This window comes from Bufo bufo, chromosome 1, assembly GCF_905171765.1.
Source record: "Bufo bufo chromosome 1, aBufBuf1.1, whole genome shotgun sequence".
Classification (NCBI taxonomy): Eukaryota; Metazoa; Chordata; class Amphibia; order Anura; family Bufonidae; genus Bufo; species Bufo bufo.
The window spans coordinates 87,422,273-87,448,579 of NC_053389.1; the positions used below are offsets into that span (position 1 = coordinate 87,422,273).

A 26,307-nucleotide genomic window follows, 5' to 3' on the forward strand; every position below is an offset into this window, starting at 1 on the left:
TGACCTTAATGTGCTTCTTCTTGAGCCACTCCTTTGTTGCCTTTGCTGTATGTTTTGGGTCATTGTCGTGCTGGAACACCCATCCACGACCCATTTTCAGTTTCCTGGCAGAGGGAAGGAGGTTGTCGCTCAGGATTTCACGATACATGGCTCCGTCCATTTTCCCGTTTATGCGAATAAGTTGTCCTGTGCCCTTAGCAGAAAAACACCCCCAAAGCAAAATGTTTCCACCCCCATGCTTGACGGTGGGGACGGTGTTTTGGGGGTCATAGGCAGCATTTTTCTTCCTCCAAACACAGCGAGTTGAGTTAATGCCAAAGAGCTCTATTTTGGTCTCATCAGACCACAGCACCTTCTCCCAGTCACTCTCTGAATCATTCAGGTGTTCATTGGCAAACTTCAGACGGGCCTGCACATGTGCCTTCCTGAGCAGGGGGACCTTGCGAGCCCTGCAGGATTTTAATCCATTGCGGTGTAATGTGTTTCCAATGGTTTTCTTGGTGACTGTGGTCCCTGCTAATTTGAGGTCATTAACTAACTCCTCCCGTGTAGTTCTAGGATGCTTTTTCACCTTTCTCAGAACCATTGACACCCCACGAGGTGAGATCTTGCGTGGAGCCCCAGAGCGAGGTCGATTGATGGTCATTTTGTGCTCCTTCCATTTTCGAACAATCGCACCAACAGTTGTCACCTTCTCTCCCAGCTTCTTGCTAATGGTTTTGTAGCCCATTCCAGCCTTGTGCAGGTCTACAATTTTGTCTCTGACATCCTTGGACAGCTCTTTGGTCTTTCCCATGTTGGAGAGTTTGGAGTCTGCTTGATTGATTGATTCTGTGGACAGGTGTCTTTTATACAGGTGACTAGTTAAGACAGGTGTCCTTAATGAGGGTGACTAATTGAGTAGAAGTGTCTAACCACTCTGTGGGAGCCAGAACTCTTAATGGTTGGTAGGGGTTCAAATACTTATTTCACTCAATGAAATGCAAATCAGTTGCTATCTTTTATTTAAAGTTTTTTTTTCGATTTTTCTTTTGATGTGCTATCTGCCACTGTTACAATAAACCTACCATTGAAATGATACTGTTCTGAGACTTTTCATTTCTTTGTCATTGGACAAACTTACAAAATCAGTGAGGGGTCAAATAATTATTTCCCCCACTGTATAATACAGATAGTTAGTGGGAGGTTAGATAGTGATATAGTGTAGCTGATAGGTTCCAGTGCAGGGTGTTAGGTAGTGTGATAGGGATTACTGTTTCTCTGCTGTTCATACATACATGCTACAGACATAATTATTACTGAGCCCCTAGTGGTGGCCACAGGTAGCCATCATGCATCTTGTTGAATCTATGTCCATACAGGGATTTGTAAATACTGGATAGAAGTTCTGAATGTTGCCTATAGGAAGAACAGTCAAGATATCAAATTCATTATTCTATTTACAGACAAATTCTTCCGGACCACAGGAGTCTTTTTATCAGATGATTCCTGTCCAGTCCAGAAAGGCGTTGTCTTTCTTTAAGGATATTAAAAACAGAGAAACTCAAAATGGAGTTCAAGCGGGATGTTCATATCCAGGAAAATGTTATTTTAATATGTCATACATTGGCCAAGTCTGTGATCTCAGGCCACTGTTAATTCCTACAACTATGTTATGCGACACCCCCTTTGACACCTCAAAGACTATTCTGATTAAAAAAAGGAAGTACTAAGATGCAAATGAGGCTTTAAGAGTAAAGTACAGTATATAGAACTTACAGGCGGAAGAGGTGAGCTGCCAGATTTTTTAATAAGTGTTCTATTTCTCTCTGGATCATCTTCCTTCTTCTCTAAAAGAGCAAGTTTTTGATCAGCTCTTAATATCGCCCTTTCTTGAGAAGATGCGTCTTCAGAGTTTAGACCTTGCAAAATATCAGCTGCGAGGGGAAAGTATTTGTCGATGAAATGTAAATTTAGTTCATTTACATGCACACGATCAAACATTGTGTGTCCTTATTACTAAGTAATAAGACATTGCACAAAACTCGTATTATTCATTTGATGAATTTGTCCAGAGCCGGCTTTATCTCAAGTGCCTGCTTAATTCCTTTTTCATGATATGCCTATAAAAACAGACACACCACTTTTATGTCTAATGGGAATACTACTTTACTTACCTTCATAATCTAAATTTTAACAATGGCAGGAAAATCTTGTAATTTCATGATTAAAGGGGTTCTATTCAGAATAGGTCATCAATATCAGATTTGTGGTGGTCCAACTCCGGGAACCCCACCTATTGGAAGGTGGTGCAGTGCTCTCCATTGTATACCAAGCACAGAATGTACATTGTATAACGGCTGTGCAGTTCAATCCCATTCACTTAAAAGGGTTTTCCGGGAATTAAGAAAATGAAAATACTTAAATATTACTTTATTATAAATACATTCCCAAATACCTTCCACTAGTTATAATGATTAATTTTTTCTAGGGAGAAATCATTAGGAGAAATAAAATGGCTGCAGTCCTATTAGTACACACAAAACCTGTCCTAATCACACAGGAGGACAAGTTACTTCACAACACTGAGATAAAGAGCTGCCTCATCCTCCTCTCTGCTCTACTTGTCAGGAATTATGATCCTGAATACAGCTGATAAGATCTTCATCTGAATCTCTGTGGGAATGGAGTTCATGAGGAGACGGGGGGGATGGGGGGGTATTTATCAAAACTGGTGTAAAGGCAAACTGGTTTAGTTGCCTATAACCAGTGATGGCCAGTTCGCAGTGTTCGCCGACGAACACATGCGATCTGCCATCTTTATTCCCAAGCCCGGCGATGCAGAGGTAAGTCCTTACCTGTGCCTGCGCCGCGAGCCGCTCTGAAACACATGCGGTCACCGGGAGCAGACAGTTCCGAGAACAGCCTTCATCGGGCTGTTGTCGGAACTGCCTGCTCCCGGTGACCGCATTTGTTTCAGAGCGGCTCGTGGCGCAGGCACAGGTAAGGACTTACCTCTGCATAGCCGGGCTTGGGAATAAAGATGGCAGGTCGCATGTGTTCGTCGGCAAACACTGCAAACTGGCCATCACTGCCCATAACAACCAATAAGATTTTTTTTTGCAAGGGAGCTCTGAAAAACGAAAGGTCGGATCGGATTTGTTGTTATGGGCAACTAAATAAATTTGCCTTGACACTAGTTTTGATAAATCTCCCCCATGAAGTACAGAGAGGTGGGTGGGTAATGGTTAATGAGCAGCAGCTCTTGTATGCAGCCTCCATTACCACAACCCCACATTTCCACAGTCTGTCCTGTCTGTCCTCTCTGTACTTCATGTCTCCTCATGAACTCCATTCCCACAGAGATTCAGCTGAAGATCTTATCATCTGTATTCAGAATCATAATCCCTGACAAGCAGAGCAGAGAGGAGGATGAAGCAGCTCTTTACCTCAGTGCTGTGAAGTAACATGTCCTGCTGTGATATTAGGACAGGTTTTGTCTGTACTAATAGGACGGCGGCCATTTTATTTTCCCTGATGATTGCTCCCTAGACAAAACAAGCCATTATAACTATTGAAAGGTATTTGGGAATATATTTATAATAAAGTAATATTTAAGTATTTTCATTTTCTTTATTCCCAGACAACCCCTTTAAATGGGCCTGAGCTGCACAAGCTCCATGTAACCAAATAATGCAACATCACAGCCTAAGGATGAGGCTGCAGCACTTGCATAAGAGCTGCATCCCTTTCCAGAAGTTAATTGGCAGGAGTGCAGGTAGTCAGCCCTCACTTATCAACATCTATCCTGAAGATAAATCATCAATATTTGAGTCCCAAATGACCCCTATAAGGGCATTTCCAATTTTGTTATATTTATGGCCTATCCTCAAGGCCAGGCCAGCGATATTAGATTGATGGGGTCCAACTCGAGTACAAAACTCCTGCACAGTGCTGTAAACACTGAAGAGATTGCAGCTCTTGCCTGAGTACAGCAACCCCTTCAAAATGCTGATTTGGTACAAAGGCCACTGTTCTATGGTTATGCCTGTAGCAAAATGCCATCTAAAATAGTGGTGATGGTTCATAGATTAAGGAAGGCTAAAAGTTGTCATCTGGCTCTGGTCCATACTACCACATATCCCCATGCCTAGATAGGTATTTATGGGAGTAAATGGTGGCTTAAATATTTGACTCATCTTGCAATAGTTATAAAGAAGTAGAACCCTACACAAATTGACCATGGTAGATCCCAAAATTTTTAATGACTCCATACAGAAAAATGAATTTAAAAGCTAAATACAAAGGCATAAGACTCATTATTACTCAAATTCAAACAATAGTTAACCACTTACAGATCTCATCCACATCCTTCAAGAACTTCTCCAGATTTTGATCTTCAGACATTTTGTTGAGTCCTAAAAGCAACAAATAGTAGTTTATTGAAAATAGACCAATCATATCATCCAACACTCGTCCATGTTTCAGACGGTGAATATGTATGGGTTTTTAAAAGGATGGCACTTTGATGGAATCAGCGAGTGGTCTGTTTTCTGCTGTGGACCCATGTATTTGAATGAAGGAGTCTTGTCGAAAGAATAGGCAAAGATAAAACCATGATCCGTGCGGAAGATCATTCATGTGAAGATATCCATTCAAGTGTTCAGTCCGAGTGCTGTCCATTCAAAACTTGGACAGCACCTGAACAGGAGATGTGCCTGTCTGAAAGAGCCTAAAGTGGACTGATGACCTAATCTAATGTAAACCATAGTCAATACATAATACATACAATCAGATACGAGATATTATATATTTTGCCTAAAATACTACAGTAGTATTTACGTTACTACTGTTTACAGCACTATGTTAGCAGAAATAAGAGCAAAAACAGCTATAAAAGCCATCTATCTGAAAACAACAATTTAACCAAAAAGCCAAAATGACAAATATATGTATTTTCTCTTTTCAGGGTTGTCTCGGATGATATAAAACGCACCCTACACATATAATCTAATACCAGTTATATGGCAGCTAGCACAAGTACCAGTTAGTGATTTACAGCTATGTGCTGTGTGATAATAATGGATTGGCAAAGAGAATTGCATCAAGCTCCTTGAAGGCCTGCCAACCACTGATTACTTAGGACTTTCAATGATTTGTTACAGAGTTTATAGCATGGCGATATCATGTTTTAGATGTCAAAGTTAATATAAAACGTAGAAAAACATGAGTGGCTGCAGACATGGTGGAGAACACAATTACTGTCTAGGGACTTAGGTCTTAAAAGATGTATTTATTTGTCTTTTCTTAGTTAGAAAACCTACAGCAGAAACAAGGAAAAATGAGATTTTTTTTATTTGTCCTCACTGTGAGGTCATATGTGTTGAATGGCTCAGCGCCCAGGGACATGACTCTGGGGCAATAATTAATTTATTGCAGTCTACATTATGATTGCCCATTAATCAAATGAACACTTTCAACTCACACCAAGAATGTCCTACAATAATATATATATACACTGCTCAAAAAAATAAAGGGAACACAAAAATAACACATCCTAGATCTGAATTAATTAAATATTCTTCTGAAATACTTTGTTCTTTACATAGTTGAATGTGCTGATAACAAAATCACACAAAAATTAAAAAATGGAAATCAAATTTTTCAACCCATGGAGGTCTGGATTTGGAGTCACACTCAAAATTAAAGTGGAAAAACACACTACAGGCTGATCCAACTTTGATGTAATGTCCTTAAAACAAGTCAAAATGAGGCTCAGTAGTGTGTGTGGCCTCCACGTGCCTGTATGACCTCCCTACAACGCCTGTGCATGCTCCTGATGAGGTGGCGGACGGTCTCCTGAGGGATCTCCTCCCAGACCTGGACTAAAGCATCTGCCAAATCCTGGACAGTCTGTGGTGCAACAAGACGTTGGTGGATAGAGCGAGACATGATGTCCCAGATGTGCTCAATTGGATTCAGGTCTGGGGAACAGGCGGACCAGTCCATAGAATCAATGCCTTCGTCTTGCAGGAACTGCTGACACACTCCAGCCACATGAGGTCTAGCATTGTCTTGCATTAGGAGGAACCCAGGGCCAACCGCACCAGCATATGGTCTCACAAGGGGTCTGAGGATCTCATCTCGGTACCTAATGGCAGTCAGGCTACCTCTGGCGAGCACATGGAGGGCAAATGCCAAACGTCCTGCACGGTGTTGGGCTGTAAGCACAACCCCCACCTGTGGACGTCGGGCCCTCATATCACCCTCATGGAGTCTGTTTCTGACCGTTTGAGCAGACACATGCACATTTGTGGCCTGCTGGAGGTCATTTTGCAGGGCTCTGGCAGTGCTCCTCCTGTTCCCCCTTGCACAAAGGCGGAGGTAGCGGTCCTGCTGCTGGGTTGTTACCCTCCTACGGCCTCCTCCACGTCTCCTGATGTACTGGCCTGTCTCCTGGTAGCGCCTCCATGCTTTGGACACTACGCTGACAGACACAGCAAACCTTCTTGCCACAGCTCGCATTGATGTGCCATCCTGGATAAGCTGCACTACCTGAGCCACTTGTGTGGGTTGTAGACTCCGTCTCATGCTACCACTAGAGTGAAAGCACCTCCAGCATTCAAAAGTGACCAACACATCAGCCAGGAAGCATAGGAACTGAGAAGTGGTCTGTGGTCACCACCTGCAGAACCACTCCTTTATTGGGGGTGTCTTGCTAATTGCCTATAATTTCCACCTGTTGTCTATCCCATTTGCACAACAGCATGTGAAATTGATTGTCACTCAGTGTTGCTTCCTAAGTGGACAGTTTGATTTCACAGAAGTGTGATTGACTTGGAGTTACATTGTGTTGTTTAAGTGTTCCCTTTATTTTTTTGAGCAGTGTATATATATATATATATATATATATATATATATATGGTAGGACTTGTACACAAAAGTATTAAAAATGGCAAGAAAAGTTTAATATGTGCTAGTTCACAACTACAACTTTACATCAGTGACAAAAAAAGTCACTGGTTGTGTTTAGGATGGTTTAAAGGGATTCTTTCCCCTGGATTTTGCCTATAGAGCTGCGGACATGCGCTGCTAGATCGCCGCTAGCACGTCCGCAATATGCATTTCCCATAGCTCTCAGTGCTTTTATTGTGTAAAAAAAATGATTTTATATATATATGTAAAAGAGGCAAGTAAGGAGCCCAAGGGGCTGTTACTAACGTTTCTGGAGCCCAGCCAAGCCCACTGTGAAGGAGCCCAGCACCGCCCCGCATCTTCCGAATCTCCTCCTCGCTCCCCAACGTCACAAAGTTAGAGCGCCGTAATCTAGTGCATGCGCAAGTACTCGGCATGTCAGTGCCGGCATAGTGTTCCTTCCCTGTGCTGGCATCAGCAAAGGGAACGAACTACGCATGTGCTAGCTGCGAGATTACGGTGCTTCAACTATGGGGAGCGAGGAGGAGATTCGGAGGATGCGGGCAGTGCTGGGCTCCTTCACAGTGGGCTTTGCTGGGCTCCAGAAACGTTAGTAAAAGCCCCTTGGGCTCCTTACTTGCCTCATTTACATATATATGAAATTGTTTTTTTGACACAATAAAAGCACTGAGAGCTATGGGGAATGTATATTGCGGACGTGCTAGTGGGGATCTAGCAGCGCATGTCCGCAGCTCTGTTTTGCCAGTGTTTCTCTGATGTATTTGTTTGATGTGCTATACTGTGTGATGAAATTGACATAGTCTGGTCTCTCTTGTTTTTGTGTTGTTTTCGTTAGACATTCCTCCTGTGATGATAGCAGACTCTTTTATATAGCATCACAGGAGGAATGTCTAACGAATGTCTAACTGGCAAAACACTGGCATATACTGTTGCAGGATCCTCACCTGGCAAAATACCTCTCACACCCCCAAAAAGATCACATACAGACGAGCCCCATCCTAGCCCCTAATAAACCAAAACAACACAACACTAAGGAAAACAGGTCCAATACTACCACCCTGAAGAAACTGGGAAGTGTCAGGTGCCAGTCAAACAGATGCCTATGCTGCAGAATTATTACCCATGAACAAACCTCTGTTACTTCGAAACACAATGGCATGACCTTTCAGATAAAACAACACATGACTTGCCAATCTATGTATGTTATATACCTGATAGAATGCGGGTGCGGCCTGCAATACGTGGGGCGTACCACTCAAGCATTACATTGTCGCATGAACCAGCACAGGTACAATATTCAACGTCACTATCAGAAACATAGCCTCTCTAGACAGTGCGCTACTACAGTAGAGAAAGAAAAACACCCCTTAAGGTTATTATACCTGAAAACCCTTATAACCGATTCGATCACCTACAGAAATGAGAAGTCTTCTGGATTTATCAACTCGACACTCTAATGACCAATGATCTAAACGAGATGAATGAAACAATTATATATATAATACATATATATGACACAGAATGCCACCCACTGGGCAATGAGTCCCACTTATCCCTTTTATACTCTGAAGACAAGGATATAGAAATGCACGTACCTGCATACATAGACTGACATGGATGGATGGATGCATGTCAGCCATGCATACGGACAAGGGTCCAACTATAGACATAAACCCCCTACAAATTCCACCACGACTATTGAGGATGTGGGAATGCACATATCTGCACACATGGCTGCACATGAATAGATGAATGTGCAACTATAGATACATACCCCCCACTAATACCAGAGGGTAGAGACATACCCTCTACTAATACCACCATAACTATTAAAGAAGTAGGGATGCACGCTATCTGTAAACATATGGATGCAAGTCGGCTGGGCATGCAAGTGAGCGTCTACCTATAGATCCTATTCCTGCACTAACACTATCACGTCCTTCAGTTACATTAAACTGGGTACAACTCACAATCCAGCACATCAATCCTGTAACCCTTTTTTCAATATATATTTCCTATATATACATATTTTTTATGAATAATACTTTTAATAACACTTTTTACTCTCTATGATTCTATGATTCTATTTTATTGTGTAGCACATTTGTATTGTTTAACCTTTATGCTCAATGTATCGATCTAATAAGAGAATCCCTGCCCTCTTTCCCCTTCCCCCCTCCCCTCTTTTGGCCACCCCCCCCCCCTTTAGCCATGTCCCCTGCAATAGCGCGCCCAAATGGATTTAAATACATGTGCTTTTTAAATTGTTGTATGTGAATATTGTCCTGATGAAGGGGGCTGCAAGCCCTTGAAACACGTTGACCAAAATAAACCTTGTGTGAAAAGACAAGTACTGCCTACAACATCGTGCTTGACAGCGCCGAAACAAGTGGCTCCAATACCTCCGGATTTTTCTCCTTCTCAGCAGTTTTATGCTGCTATGCTCTAACAGCTCCAGCACTTGCCATCGAGTCTTGATATTTATGAGCTTCTGGTTTTCTCCGAGCTCCTGCCACTGATTGACACTTTTTTTTCAAGTGAATTAGCAGCGGGGATGGAGAAAGCCAGGAGCTCATGGATATTCAAGACTCACTGGCATGTGCTAGAGCTCAGAGGCAGCTTTTCCATTAGGCCACTTAGGCCGCCGCCTAAGGCCTCGCGCTGGTCGGGGCCTCACTCTGGCTCCCACCCGACACCGCCGTAAGTACAATTATTGGCTTCCACCGGAGTGGACTGAGCGGTCGGGCACTTAAGACAGCGATATAGATGGCTGTGCTGTGGGGCAGGGGAGGAAGAGGCGTCTCCCTTCCCTGTTCCTCTGATAGGCAGCCGGCACAAGGCCCGCAGCCTATCAGAGGACGGTTCATGCCTGAGCCGTACAGCGCGGGACACAAGCCGGAAAAGGCCTGCATCGCAGCGGAGGTAAGTGAAAGTGTTTTTTTTTCCCCTGGACTATCTGTTACTGGCACATGGGGGGAAAGGAAGGAGAGAGGCACTTGATACTGGCACATGGGGGGAAGGAAGGAGAGAGGCACTTGATACTGGCACATGGGAGGGGGGGGAAAGGCACTTGATACTGGCACATGGGGGATGAAGGAGAGACGCACTTGATACTGGCACATGGGGGGTGGGGAAGGAGAGAGACACTTGATACTGGCACATGGGGGGGGGCGGAAGGAGAGAGGCACTTGATACTGGCACATGGGGGGCACTTGATACTGGCACATGGGAGGGGCACTTGATACTGGCATATCGGGGGGCACTTGATACTGGCACATGGGGGAGGGCACTTGATACTGGCACATGGGGGAGCACTTGATGACGGCACATGGGGGTGAAGAGAGGCACTTGATGCCGGCACATGGGGGGGCACTTGATACTGGCACATGGGGGGCAAGACGCACTTGTTACTGGCACATGGGGGAGGAGAGGCACTTATTACTGGCACATGGGGGGAGAGGCACTTGTTACTGGCATATCATTGGGGGATATCTATAGGGGGCACTTGTTACTGGCACATTATTATGGGGCACTATAGGGGCTTCTACTGAGGCCACACAGAAGGGGTATTTTATATGGGGGGCTCTGTGTGGTACTAGTATTATCAGGGGTATTATCTGTTTCTGCAGTATAGTATTGGGGAGCACAGTGGCACAGTATTGGTGGTAGTAGGATGATTTGTCCAGAAGATGGGAGGATGATGGAAAAGTAGTAAACTAAAATTTTAATTTGTTGTCAAACTGCAGAGATGGAAAATAGCGACAAAATGGTGGTCTGGTCTGAAAGGAGAAGACGAGGACAGAGAATATCTACATCAAAGGAGACGTCACTGGATGTAAAAGATATGGGGTGCTTTATTTCTGTAGTGATGGGATCAGGGGCGTAACAATCGCGGTGCGACCGCGGAGTAGAGGTGGGATATGGGCGTGACTGGAGGTGGAACATGGGCGTGGCTGGAGGCGGAATGTGGGTGGGGCCTGGAAGGGGGCCCTTGATCTATTTTGCCCAGGGGCCCTGAGGGTTCTCATTCCGCACCTGCGCACAGGCACGTCTTCTGAACGTTGCCAGCCCCTTCCCCAGAGCGCTGTGCAGCCACGCGGGGGAGAAGAAGAAGGAGCCAGGGCCCTCACCTCAGTCTGTGTCTGGCTGCCGCCCACAGTCAGACAGTGGTGCCCGACCAGTGAATATAAGCCCAAGGTGTGTGTGTGTCTCACTGCTGCCGCCCTGCCCAGTGCCCACCCCAGTATACCCTGTACTGTAATGTCACTCACTGTGCATGTTAACCCGGTACTGTTAGTCACAGTACAGGGTTAATATGCAAAGTGATGTCACATACAGTACAGCCAGCCCAGGGTTAATATGCAATGTGACATCACAGTACAGGGTTAATAGAAACATAGAAACATAGAATGTATCGGCAGATAAGAACCATTTGGCCCATCTAGTCTGCCCAATATACTGAGTACTATGGATAGCCCCTGGCCCTATCTTATATGAAGGATGGCCTTATGCCTATCCCATGCATGCTTAAACTCCTTCAATGTATTTGCAGCAACCACTTCTGCAGGAAGACTATTCCATGCATCCACTGCTCTCTCAGTAAAGTAATACTTCCTGATATTACTTTTAAACCTTTGCCCCTCTAATTTAAAACTATGTCCTCTTGTAGCAGTTTTTCTTCTTTTAAATATTCTCTCATCTTTTACTTTGTTGTATCCCTTTATGTATTTAAAAGTTTCTATCATATCCCCTCTGTCTTGTCTTTCTTCCAAGCTATACATGTTAAGGTCCTTTAACCTTTCCTGGTAAGTTTTATCCTGCAATCCAAGTACCAGTTTAGTAGCTCTTCTCTGAACTCTCTCCAAAGTATATGCACTGTGACATCTCAGTATAGCCAGGGTTAATGCAAAGTGTTAATATGCACTGTGAATATAAGCCCTGTACCGTGTTGACAACAAGCCCCCTCCATGTATCTCTTTGGGAGAGTCGGAGAAACACGAACGCTGTATCTCTGTCTCTCCCATAGAGATGAAATGAGGGGGCGTGCCGCTCTGAAGCCTGGCAGAGGCGGCATTCTGGGCGCTGGGCAGCAGATCGGGGCGCACCCCCCCACACGATCAGACATCATATCTCCTATCCTGTGGATAGAGAATATCTTGTGTTCATGGGGGCTCATGTTCGAGTTTCGCCTAAGGCCTCACAAAGTCTAGAGCCGCCTCTGCTAGAGCTAAGTTTAGCAAAACAGCTGGGTCAATTAAAGACAGTGACTCAGCATTTTACTAAGGGGATCTGTCACTATTTTGTGTAGCCCTTAGGCCTCTTTCACACGGGCATGTGCGCCCCGTTGCCGTATTGCGGACCGCATTTGCGGATCCGCAATACACGGGTGCCATTCCGTGTGCATTCCGCATTCACGATTCACTTCAATGGGTCCACAAATCCGGAGATGTGGAACGGAAGCACGGAACAGAACCCTACGGAAGCACTACAGAATGCTTCCGTGGGGTTTCGTCCCGTACTTTCGTTCCACAAAATGTCCTAACTTTTTGCGGAACGGCCGGATCGCGGACCCATTCAAGTGAATGGGTCCTTGATCCGCTGCGGCTGCCCCACGGACCTTGCTCATGCATTGCAGCCCGCATTTTGCAGGCGGCAGCACGACCACGGGGTGCACACGCCCGTGTGAAAGAGGCCTTAGTCTTAGGACACCATAAAACTGGTGGCAGATTCCCTTTAAGCCTAGCCGGATGAAAGAGCACATTGGGATTGGGATACCTGACAAAACAGCCAGTCTTGGATTACATGCTAGCCAGGGCCAGGCTAGGGAAAAACTTGGAATACTTGGAAAAGATGTAAAAGAAAAGGTGTAAAGAAATGTATTCTGGAGAACTTCTGTCTGAAAATGACCACATAGCCACATGTTCAGGAGTTTTCATCTGGTGAATGGACAAATGTTAAGCAGAAAATATCTACATCCCTCAGAGGAAATTGTGGACACGTACACTGTAAGGCCTCATGCACACGACAGTTGTTTTTCTCTGCCTCCGTTTCTTTTTTTTTTTTTGCGGATAGGATGGGGACCCATTCATTTCAATGGGTCAGCAAAAAAATGCTGATAATTCATCAGTTTGTGTTCCGCGTCTGTTGTCCGTGTTTCCCTTCAGCAAAAAAAAATAGTGCATGTCCTACTTTTTTCACATTTGCAGACAAGGATAGGCATTTATTACAAGGGATCTGTGGAAAAAAACGGATCCTCCAAAAAAAACGGATGCCGCATCCGTTTTTTGGGGGCGGACGCACAATTTGCGGACGCAAAAAACAACTGTCGTGTGCATGAGGCCTAAGTATGGAAACTTAAAGGGATTCTGTCATGAGATTTGAGCCCTATAAGCTAAACATATGGCCAGGTCCATACTAATAACATGAATCCTAAACTTCCCTTATTAAACCTGCTTGTGGCTCTATTAGCCCAAAAAACTGGTTTTTATAAGCTGTCACTCACCTACCTAAGGTGCCCAAGGGGTTTTACGTTAACCCAGGGTGCCCGCCCGCACCCCTCGCCGCCTGGTGCCCAGCGCCGCCTTCCTCACCTCAGCCCCGCCTCCGCAATCCTCCCGTCCCTCTGCATCAGGCAGCGCATGCGCACTTCGCTCAATGAAGCCGCTGCCAGGAGTCCGCGGCGCATCAGGCTGAGCCTAGTGCGCAGGCGCCGGATCTAGCAGAGGGACGGGAGGATTGCGGCGGCGGGGCTGAGGCGAGGAAGGCGGCGCTGGGCACCAGACGGCGAGGGGTGCGGGCGGGCACCCTGGGTTAACGTAAAACCCCTTGGGCACCTTAGGTAGGTGAGTGACAGTTTATAAAAACCAGTTTTTTGGGCTAATAGAGCCACAAGCAGGTTTATTAAGGGCAGTTTAGGATTCATGTTATTAGTACGGACCTGGCCATATGTTTAGCTTATAGGGCTCAAATCTCATGACAGAATCCCTTTAAAAAGGTGCAGCTCATGCTGATGTTAGGGTCCACCCTGAGGTTGCATTGCCGCAAGAGAAAGTGTTGCACTCCATGCCTGGATGCTTAACTGCAAGTCAGCTAGAGAAGTACAGTGTCCGGAAGATTGCTCTAAACAGACAACCTTGCCTACTACCTACCTGTCCAGCTGTGTCAGCTGTAATAACCATGGAAATCTCATTGTAGGCTGAGAACTGTAGCTGATGTGCCTGAACTTAATTATTCAGTAAAAAACTGTTCTGCTGTTAACCTCGCCTCATTATTTCCTGCAGTATTACACAGCACTGACATCCACACCTGCACCTGTCTAACACCTCACAATCTGTCACCATCAAGGTCACCTCAACCTTCATTAGACTGGAGCCCCAAGAACCAGAGTATGTCCCAAAAGGAAGAACAGGTGCGCCGTTCCTATCACGCAGAGGAGTGTAAGAGTGAGTGAGTGCTAAAACCACCATTCACTTCTATCCTCCGCTCTCCTCTCCTGGGCTCACAGTCAGGGCCGCTGATAGGCCAGTACAGCTGGCCCAGTTGTACCGGGCCCGGCTGGCAGGGGGGCCCGGGCTGCCGACTCCCGAGCCATTTTAATTTTTTTGCTGTCAGTGGGCTGGCTCCAGTAACAGCAGGCAGTGTGGGGGCGGCGCTCACTCACTGACGTCACACGCCTGCTCCTCCCACTAGGCGGCGCAGGCGCGTGACGTCAGTGAGTGAGCGCTGCCGCCCGCACTTGTTACTGGAGGCTGGAGGGTGGAGGGAGGAGGCAGGAGCTGAATGTAAGGTAGTATTTTAGTAAAGAGATGAGCGCTGTGCCTGTGCTAAAATTAAAGTTACTGTCTGCAGCCTGCACGGCTGCACCGATTTATTAATGTATACTACTGTGAGTGGCGGGGGGGGATCTATATGGATGACGTCATGACGGCACTGTTATTGGGAGGGCGGGGGATCCGTGGATGGCACTGTTATGGGGGGGGGGTCTGTCATGTGGATGACACTTATGGGGGGGGCCGGGGGGTCTGTGGATGACACTTATGGGGGGGATCTGTGGATGGCACCATTATGGAGGGGGATCTGTGGATGACACTGTTATGGGGGGGATCTGTGGATGACACTGTTATGGGGGGATCTGTGGATGACTGTTATGGGGGGGATCTGTGGATGGCACTGTTATGGAGGGTATCTGTGAATGGCACTGTTATGGAGGGGTATCTGTGGATGACACATAGCATAAGATGCTATATACGGTATGTGTCATCCACAGATCCCCCCATAACAGTGCCATCCACAGATCCCCCCCATAACAGTGCCATCCACAGATCCCCTCCATAACAGTGCCATCCACAGATCCTCTCCATAACAGTGCCATCCACAGATCCCCTCCATAACAGTGCCATCCACAGATCCCCTCCATAACAGTGCCATCCACAGATCCCCTCCATAACAGTGCCATCCACAGATCCCCTCCATAACAGTGCCATCCACAGATCCCCTCCATAACAGTGCCATCCACAGATCCCCTCCATAAAAGTGCCATTCACAGATCCCCTCCATAACAGTGCCATTCACAGATCCCCTCCATAACAGCGCCATTCACAGACGACCCCCCAGCGCCATAAATATCACTTGTAGACAAATCTGCATGTTGTTTCAAGGCGGCGTCTGGGGAGGGGCCAAGGGCGGGGCCAGGGGTGTGGCTGAAGGAGGGATCAGGGGGTGGAGCTGAAGGGGGCCCCGTCATGTATGCTGTACGGGGCCCCATGATTTCTATCAGCGGCCCTGCTCACAGTACTCCAATTTCATTAGTAGGCATTCCAATTGAAAAGGTATATACAGTCAGCACCACCTTACAAGCCAGTTTGCGGAAATGCAGATCAGTGGGGGAAAAACATCCGTGAAAGAAAGGCAGATACAAAGTTCATACAATACAAAAGAGTATTATCCACGGCACTCATCGGTCTTAGCTACTTCCATTTATTGAAAAATCAAAGTGCACTGTGCATGGGAAACATAGTAGATGACCACGGCCCAATCTGTTGATGCTTTCTCAAGGCCTGATAGCACCAAGAGTAGTTACGCTTAAAGGGAACCTGTCACCAGGATTTTGGGTATAGAGCTGAGGACATGGGTTGCTAGATGGCCACTAGCACATCCACAATATCCAGTCCCCATAGCTCTTTGTGCTTTTATTGTGTAAAAAAAACGATTTGATACATATGCAAATTAACCTGAGATGAGTTAGAGCTTGAAAATATGACTCTTCTCTGGTCACACAAGATATGACTCTTTTATGTTAATTTGCATATGTATCAAATCGTTTTTTTTACACAATAAAAGCACAGAGAGCTACAGTATGGGGACTGGGTATTGCGGATGTGCTAGTGGCCATCTAGCAACCCATGTCCTCAGCTCTGTAAAAAAAAAAAAAAAAAAAAGGCATTTTTTTGGTCACCTTAGATCACAAAAAGTGTAATACCAAGCAATCAAAAAGTCATATGCACCTCAATATAGTAACCATTAAACCATCATCTCATCCCGCAAAAAATGAGACCCTACCTAAGACAGTCGCCCAAAAAAAAAAAAAAAACTATGGCTCGCAGAATATGGAGACACAAAAAAATTATTTTAAAAAAAATGCTTTATTATATAAAACTAAAACGAACAACCAAAGTCATATTTGGTATTGTCGCGTCCGTAACAACCTGCTCTATAAAAAAAAAAGCACATGACCTAACCTGTCAGATGAACATTGTAAATAAACAAAAAATTAAAATGTGCCAAAATAGCTATTTTTTGTTACCTTGCCTGACAAAAAGTGTAATATAGAGCAACCAAAAATCATATGTACCCTAAAATAGTACCAACAAAACTGCCACCCTATCCCGTAGTTTCCAAAATGGGGTAAATTTTTGGGAGTTTCTACTCTAGGTGTGCATCAGGGGGTTTTCAAATGTGACATGGCAACTTAACCCTTTCATGACCAAGGGTCATTGATGCCCCAGTGTCCAGGTCAAAATTTACAAATCTGACATGCGTCACTTTATGTGGTAATTGCTTTGGAACACTTTTATTTATCCAAGCCATTCTGAGATTGTTTTCTCGTGACATATTGTACTTCATGAAAAATTCACAATTTTCAAAATTTCAATTTCTCTGCTTCTAAAACAGAAAGTCATACCTAATAAAATATTTATTACTTAACATTTCCCATATGTCTACTTTATGTTGGCATCATTTTGGAAATGTCATTTTATTTTTTTAGGACATTAGAAGGCTTTTAAGGAAAATTTCCAAAACCCACTTTTTAAGGACCAGTTCAGGTTTGAAGTCACTTTGTGGGGCTTACATAGTGGAAACCTACCATAAATGACCCCATTGTAGAAACTACACCCTTCAAGTTATTCAAAACTGATTTTACAAACTTTGTTAACCCTTTAGGTGTTCCACAAGAATTAAAGAAAAATGGAGATGAAATTTCAAAATTTTACTTTTTTAGCAGATTTTTCCATTTTATTACATTTTTTTTCTTTAACACATTGAGGGTTAGCAGCCAAACAAAACTCAACATTTATTACCCTGATTCTGCGGTTTAAAGAAACACCCCACATGTGGTTATAAACTGATGTAAGGGGCCCCCGGCAGGGCGCAGAAGGAAAGGAACGCTGTATGGTTTTTGGAAGGCAGATTTTGCTAAACTGGTTTTAGATGCCATGTCCCATTTAAAGCCCCCCTGATGCACCCTTACAGTAGAAACTCCCAAAAAGTGATACTATTTTAGAAACTAGGGGATAAGGTGCCAGTTTTATTGGTACTATTTTGGGATACATATTTTAATTGCTCTATATTAAGTTTTTTGTGAGGCAAGGTAACTGAAAAATGGCTGTTTTGGCTAAGTGTTTTTTTTTTTTTTTTTACAAGATTCATCTGACAGGGTAGATCATGTGCTATTTTTATAGAGCAGGTTGTTACGGACGCAATGATATCAAATATGTCTACTTTCTTTGTTTGTTTGCTTCAGTTTTACATAATAAAGCAATTTTGAAAAATAAATTATGTTTTTGTGTGTCCATTTTCTAAACATTATATGTTTTTTATTTTTCTGCCGATCGTCTTGTCCAGGGGCTCTTTTTTTTGCAGAAAGAGTTGAGGTTTTTATTGGTACCATTTTTGGGTACATAGGATTTTTTGATCATTCATTATTACACTTTATGGGGCAAGGTGACCAAAAAATTAGCTGTTTTGGAACAGTTTTTACTTATTTATCTTTACGGCGTTTATCTGAGGGGTTAGGTCATGTAAAAGTTTTATAGAGCAGATCGTTACGGACGTGGCAATACCTAATATGTATACTTTTTCTTATTTATTTAAGTTTTACACGATAATAGCATTTCTGAAACCCAAAAAATGATGTTTTAGTGTCTCCATAGTCTGAGAGCCATATTTTTTAATATTTTTTGAGTGATTGTCTTAAATAGGGTATAATTTTTTGTGGGATGAGGTGACAGTTTGATTGGTACTATTTTGGGGTCATAAGCCTTTTTGATCGCTTGCTGTGATGTAAGGTGACAAAAATGGCTTTTTTTACACCGTTTTTATTTTATATTTTTTATGGTGTTTGTCGGACGGGGTCTATCATGTGATATATTTATAGAGACGGTCGTTACGGACGCGGTGATACCTAATTTGTGTAGTTTTTTTTTTGTTTTTTTTTATAGGAAAATGTGTAGTTTTATGTGTAGTTTTATTTTTTTAACCACTTAAGGACCACAGGTTTATACCCCCCTAGTGACCAGGCCCTTTTTTACAAATCGGTACTCCACAACTTTAGCGGTTTATTGCTCGGTCATGCAACTTACCACCCAAATGAATTTTACCTCCTTTTCTTCTCACTAATAGAGCTTTCATTTGGTGGTATTTCATTGCTGCTGACATTTTTAATTTTTTTGTTATTAATCAAAATTTACCGTTTTTTTTGCAAAAAAATGACATTTTTCACTTTCAGTTGTAAAATTTTGCAAAAAAAACGACATCCATATATAAATTTTTCTCTAAATTTATTGTTCTACATGTCTTTGATAAAAAAAAAATGTTTGGGTAAAAAAAAAAAATGGTTTGGGTAAAAGCTATAGCGTTTACAAACTATGGTACAAAAATGTGAATTTCCGCTTTTTGAAGCAGCTCTAACTTTCTGAGCACCTGTCATGTTTCCTGAGGTTCTACAATGGCCAGACAGTACAAACACCCCACAAATGACCCCATTTCGGAAAGTAGACACCCTAAGGTATTCGCTGATGGGCATAGTGAGTTCATAGAAGTTTTTATTTTTTGTCACAAGTTAGCGGAATGTGATGATTTTTTTTTATTTTATTTTTTTTCCTTACAAAGTCTCATATTCCACTAACTTGTGACAAAAAATAAAAACTTCCATGAACTCACTATGCCCATCACATAATACCTTGGGGTGTCTTCTTTCCAAAATGGGGTCACTTGTGGGGTAGTTATACTGCCCTGGCATTTTAGGGGCCCAAATGCGTGCGAAGTAGTTTGAAATCAAAATCTGTAAAAAATGGCCGGTGAAATCCTAAAGGTGCTCTTTGGAATGTGGGCCCCTTTGCCCACCTAGGCTGCAAAAAAGTGTCACACATCTGGTATCGTCGTACTCAGGAGAAGTTGGGGAATGTGTTTTGGGGTGTTTTTTTACATATACCCATGCTGGGTGAGAGAAATATCTCGGCAAAAGACAACTTTTCCCATTTTTTTAAACAAAGTTGGCATTTGACCAAGATATTTATCTCACCCAGCATGGGTATATGTAAAATGACACCCCAAAACACATTCCCCAACTTCTCCTGAGTACGCGATACCACATGTGTGACACTTTTTTGCAGCCTAGGTGGGCAAAGAGGCCCACATTCCAAAGAGCACCTTTAGGATTTCACCGGCCATTTTTTACACATTTTTATTTCAAACTACTTCGCACGCATTTGGGCCCCTAAAAGGCCAGGGCAGTATAACTACCCCACAAGTGACCCCATTTTGGAAAGAAGACACCCCAAGGTATTCCGTGAGGGGCGTGGAGAGTTCCTAGAATTTTTTATTTTTTGTCACAAGTTAGCGGAAAATGATGATTTTTTTTTTTCTTACAAATTCTCATATTCCACTAACTTGTGACAAAAAATAAAAACTTCCATGAACTCACTATGCCCATCACAAAATACCTGGGGGTGTCTTCTTTCCAAAATGGGGTCACTTGTGGGGTAGTTATACTGCCCTGGCATTTTAGGGGCCCGAATGCGTGAGAAGTAGTTTGAAATCAAAATCTGTAAAAAATGGCCGGTGAAATCCGAAAGGTGCTCTTTGGAATGTGGGCCCCTTTGCCCACCTAGGCTGCAAAAAAGTGTCACACTTGTGGTATCGCCGTACTCAGGAGAAGTTGGGCAATGTGTTTTGGGGTGTCATTTTACATATACCCATGCTGGGTGAGATAAATATCTCGGCAAAAGACAACTTTTCCCATTTTTTTATACAAAGATGGCATTTGACCGAGATATTTCTCTCACCCAGCATGGGTATATGTAAAATGACATCCCAAAACACATTCCCCAACTTCTCCTGAGTACGGCGATACCAGATGTATGACACTTTTTTGCAGCCTAGATGCGCAAAGGGGCCCAAATTCCTTTTAGGAGGGCATTTTTAGACATTTGGATCCCAGACTTCTTCTCACGCTTTAGGGCCCCTAAAATGCCAGGGCAGTATAAATACCCCACATGCGACCCCATTTTGGAAAGAAGACACCCCAAGGTATTCAATGAGGGGCATGGCGAGTTCATCTAAAAAAAAAAATTTGCCACAAGTTAGCAGGAATTTTTTTTTTTTTTCTCGCAAAGTCTCCCTTTCCACTAACTTGGGACAAAAATTTAAATCTTTCATGGACTCAATATGCCCCTCAGCGAATACCTTGGGGTGTCTTCTTTCCAAAATGGGGTCACATGTGGGGTATTTATACTGCCCTGGCATTTTAGGGGCCCTAAAGCGTGAGAAGAAGTCTGGAATATAAATGTCTAAAAAATTTTACGCATTTGGATTCCGTGAGGGATAATGGTGAGTTCATGTGAGATTTTATTTTTTGACACAAGTTAGTGGAATATGAGACTTTGTAAGAAAAAAAATAAATAAAAAATTTCCGCTAACTTGGGCCAAAAAAATGTCTGAATGGAGCCTTACAGGGGGGTGATCAATGACAGGGGGGTGATCAGGGAGTCTATATGGGGTGATCACCCCCCTGTCATTGATCACCCCCTTGTAAGGCTCCATTCAGACGTCCGTATGTTTTTTACGGATCCACGGATACATGGCTCGGATCCGCAAAACACATACGGACATCTGAATGGAGCCTTACAGGGGGTGATCAATGACAGGGGGGTGATCAGGGAGTCTATATGGGGTGATCAACCCCCTGTCATTGATCACCCCCCTGTAAAGCTCCATTCAGATGTCCGTATGTGTTTTGCGGATCCGATCCATGTATCAGTGGATCCGTAAAAATCATACGGACGTCTGAATGGAGCCTTACAGGGGGGTGATCAATAACAGGGGGGTGATCAATGACAGGGGGGTGATCAGGGAGTCTATATGGGGTGATCACCCCCTGTCATTGATCACCCCCCTGTAAGGCTCCTTTCAGATGTCCGTATGTGTTTTGCGGATCCGATCCATGTATCAGTGGATCCGTAAAAATCATACGGACGTCTGAATGGAGCCTTATAGGGGGTGATCAATGACAGGGGGGTGATCAATGACAGGGGGGTGATCATGGAGTCTATATGGGGTGATCACCCCCGTCATTGATCACCCCCCTGTAAGGCTCCATTCAGACATCTGTATGTGTTTTGCGGATCCGATCCATGTATCAGTGGATCCGTAAAAATCATACGGACGTCTGAATGGAGCCTTATAGGGGGGTGATCAATGACAGGGGGGTGATCAATGACAGGGGGGTGATCAGGGAGTCTATATGGGGTGATCACCCCCCTGTCATTGATCACTCCCCTGTAAGGCTCCATTCAGACGTTCGTATGTTTTTTACGGGTCCACGGACACATGGATCGGATCCGCAAAACACATACGGACATCTGAATGGAGCCTTACAGGGGGGTGATCAATGACAGGGGGGTGATCATGGAGTATATATGGGGTGATCACCCCCCTGTCATTGATCACCCCCCCTGTAAGGCTCCATTCAGACGTCCGTATGTTTTTTACGGATCCACGGATACATGGATCGGATCCGCAAAACACATACGGACATCTGAATGGAGCCTTACAGGGGGTGATCAATGACAGGGGGTGATCAGGGAGTTTATATGGGGTGATCAACCCCCTGTCATTGATGACCCCCCTGTAAAGCTCCATTCAGATGTCCGTATGTGTTTTGCGGATCCGATCCATGTATCAGTGGATCCGTAAAAATCATACGGACGTCTGAATGGAGCCTTACAGGGGGGTGATCAATGACAGGGGGGTGATCAGGGAGTCTATATGGGGTGATCACCCCCCTGTCATTGATCACCCCCCTGTAAGGCTCCTTTTAGATGTCCGTATGTGTTTTGCGGATCCGATCCATGTATCAGTGGATCCGTAAAAATCATACGGACGTCTGAATGGAGCCTTACAGGGGGGTGATCAATGACAGGGGGGTGATCAATGACAGGGGGGTGATCAGGGAGTCTATATGGGGTGATCACCCCCCTGTCATTGATCACCCCCCTGTAAGGCTCCATTCAGACGTCCGTATGTTTTTTACGGATCCACGGATACATGGATCGGATCCGCAAAACACATACGGACATCTGAATGGAGCCTTACAGGGGGGTGATCAATGACAAGGGGGTGATCAATGACAGGGGGGTGATCAGGGAGTCTATATGGGGTGATCACCCCCCTGTCATTGATCACCCCCCTGTAAGGCTCCATTCAGATGTCCGTATGTGTTTTGCGGATCCGATCCATGTATCAGTGGATCCGTAAAAATCATACGGACGTCTGAATGGAGCCTTACAGGGGGGTGATAAATGACAGGGGGGTGATCAATGACAGGGGGGTGATCAGGGAGTCTATATGGGGTGATCACCCCCCTGTCATTGATCACCCCCCTGTAAGGCTCCATTCAGATGTCCGTATGTGTTTTGCGGATCCACGGATACATGGATCGGATCCGCAAAACACATACGGACATCTGAATGGAGCCTTACAGGGGGGTGATCAATGACAAGGGGGTGATCAATGACAGGGGGGTGATCAGGGAGTCTATATGGGGTGATCACCCCCCTGTCATTGATCACCTCCCTGTAAGGCTCCATTCAGATGTCCGTATGTGTTTTGCGGATCCGATCCATGTATCAGTGGATCTGTAAAAATCATACGGACGTCTGAATGGAGCCTGACAGGGGGGTGATCAATGACAGGGGGGTGATCAGGGAGTCTATATGGGGTGATCCCCCCCATCATTGATCACCCCCCTGTAAGGCTCCATTCAGACGTCCGTATGTGTTTTGCGGATCCGATCCATGTATCAGTGGATCCGTAAAAATCATACGGACGTCTGAATGGAGCCTTACAGGGGGGTGATCAATGACAGGGGGGTGATCAATGACAGGGGGGTGATCAGGGAGTCTATATGGGGTGATCACTCCCCTGTCATTGATCACCCCCCCTGTAAGGCTCCATTCAGAGTTCCGTATGTTTTTTACGGATCCACGGATACATGGATCGGATCCGCAAAACACATACGGACATCTGAATGGAGCCTTACAGGGGGGTGATCAATGACAGGGGGTGATCAGGGAGTCTATATGGGGTGATCACCCCCCTGTCATTGATCACCCCCCTGTAAGGCTCCATTCAGATGTCCGTATGTGTTTTACGGATCCGATCAATGTATCAGTGGATCCGTAAAAATCATACGGACGTCTGAATGGAGCCTTACAGGGGGTGATCAATGACAGGGGGGTGATCAATGACAGGGGGGTGATCAGGGAGTCTATATGGGGTGATCACCCCCCTGTCATTGATCACCCCCCTATAAGGCTCCATTCAGATGTCCGTATGTGTTTTGCGGATCCGATCCATGTATCAGTGGATCCGTAAAAATCATACGGACGTCTGAATTGAGCCTTACAGGGGGGTGATCAATGACAGGGGGGTGATCAATGACAGGGGGGGATCAGGGAGTCTATATGGGGTGATCAGGGGTGATCAGGGGTGAATAAGGGGTTAATAAGTGACAGGGGGGTGTAGTGTAGTGTGGTGCTTGGTGCTACATATTACTGAGCTACCTGTGTCCTCTGGTGGTCGATCCAAACAAAAGGGACCACCAGAGGACCAGGTAGCAGGTATATTAGACGCTGTTATCAAAACAGCGTCTAATATACCTGTTAGGGGTTAAAAAAATCGCATCTCCAGCCTGCCAGCGAACGATCGCCGCTGGCAGGCTGGAGATCCACTCTCTTACCTTCCGTTCCTGTGAACGCGCGTGCCTGTGTGCGAGCGTTCACAGGAAATCTCGGCTCACGCGAGATGACGCCAATCGGCGTTAGTGTAGCCTGGGAGAGCCGCCGCGATGACGCCTTTCGGCTTTAGCGTGGCGGCAAGAGGTTAATTTTAAATTTTTATTTATTTATTTTTACTTTTATTATTTTCACTTTTTTTTATCAAGTCCCTCTTGGATCTTGAAGATCTAGTGGGGCTGATGGCTGTACTATACTTTGCAATGCTCTTGCATTGCAAAGTATAATACAATCAGATGCCCTGTAGGTGGCAACAGCGGACGCTTTTGCAAAGCGTCCTGTTGCCATGGCAACCATCGGGCACTGCCATCGCAGCGCGGCAGCCCCGATGGTGGAGAGAGGGAGCCCCCTCCCTCTATTACCCCCCTGGATGCCACTGCCGCGGCATCTATGGGGTTACAGCAGAGTGTCAGCATAGAGCTGACACTCTCTGCTGATGGCGGCGGCTCAGGAATGGAGCCGCCGCCATCACACACCAGCAGGGGGACCGCATGGCATGGGGGAAGCCTTGAAAAGGGGGGCGGGGGGGTTGGGGGAATACGGCCAGCATTGAGGGGCAGCGCAAATGGGGGCAGGAGGCGGACCGCATCAGGGCACTGGGCAGGCTGCAGGAATGTGGATGGGAGCGGGGGGGGCAACTTCATAAGGGGCAGGCGGGTACAAGGGGGGGCTTGGCGCACAGATCGGGGGGCACAGATCGGGGGGGCACGAGGACACTATCTGATTTCAGGCTCTGATCTGCAGAGCGCAGATCAGAGCCTGAAACCGGCAATTTTTCACTGCCGCGATCCGATTAGTTAGTCTGCACAGACTAACCACTCGGATCGATTGCCGGCAAGGGGCCACTCTGATTGGTCCCTTGCTGGCATTACTGAACTGTATGCTGTGTGCCCATACAGCAGTTTACGATCACAAATGGGGTGTTGCTGTAAACTACAGAATCAAGGTATTAAATATTGAGTTTTGTTTAGCTATTAACCCTTGCTTTGTTAGAGGAAAAAAATTGATTAAAACGAAAAGTCTGCCAAAAAAGTGAAATTCTGAAATTTCATCTACATTTTCCTTTAATTCTTGTGTTAACAAAAGTTGTAAAATCATCTTTGAATACCTTGAGGGATGTAGTTTCTAAAATGGGGTCATTTTTGGGTGGCCCCACAAAGTGACTTCAAACCTGAACTGGTCAAATTTCAAGATTTGCTTCTAAATTTCTAAGCCTTCTAACGTCCCCCAAAAATAAAATGGCATTCACAAAAAGTAGACATATGGAAAATGTAAAGTAATAACTATTATATGAGGTATCACTATCTGTTTTAAAAGCAGAGAAATTGAAATTTGGAAAGTGAATTTTTCCAATTTTTTTGTAAATTTGGTATTTAAAAAAAAATAAAAATGAAAAATATTGACTGAAATTTAGAACTATCATGAAGTAGAATGTGTCACGAGAAAACCATCTCAGAATGGCTTGGATAAGTAAAAGCGTTCCAAAGTTATTACCACATAAAGTGACACATGTCAAATTTCCAAAAAACTGTTTGGTCCTTAAGGTGAAAAATGTCAGGGTCCTTAAGGGGTTAATGGAATAAAGCCTTTGTTGTGTTTTTTTTTTTTACTTTCTTCACATCTAGAAAGTCAATCTCCAAATCGCCAAAATGTGCCTGTCCAGATCACTAGGACGTCATCTATAAACCTAGTCCAATATTTTATGTACTTCAAAAGGGGGTTAACAGTTCAAAAGAGCTCTGAAAAATGAAAGGTGGAATCTGATTGGTTGCTATGGGCCACTAAGTTAGTTATACTTTACACCAGTTTGATAAATGACCCC

At 44.7% G+C, this 26,307-nt stretch overlaps 1 protein-coding gene and 1 non-coding gene across 2 annotated transcripts in view; both read right to left on the minus strand.

The window, feature by feature from the left end:
• TTC12 (tetratricopeptide repeat domain 12) overlaps positions 1 to 26,307 on the minus strand; it is a 175,848-nt gene that overhangs the window by 146,270 nt on the left and 3,271 nt on the right. Inside the window, exons 2-3 of the mRNA XM_040426869.1 lie at positions 4,335 to 4,397; positions 1,759 to 1,916 (exon numbers count right to left, since the gene is read on the minus strand). Coding sequence (XP_040282803.1) covers positions 1,759 to 1,916; positions 4,335 to 4,386 — 210 coding nt within the window. The 5' untranslated portion in view covers positions 4,387 to 4,397. The remainder of the gene's footprint in view (positions 1 to 1,758; positions 1,917 to 4,334; positions 4,398 to 26,307) is intronic.
• LOC120987506 lies at positions 24,875 to 24,960 on the minus strand. The gene has a single exon (XR_005776102.1). It is a non-coding gene; the product is annotated as a small nucleolar RNA SNORD71 (small nucleolar RNA).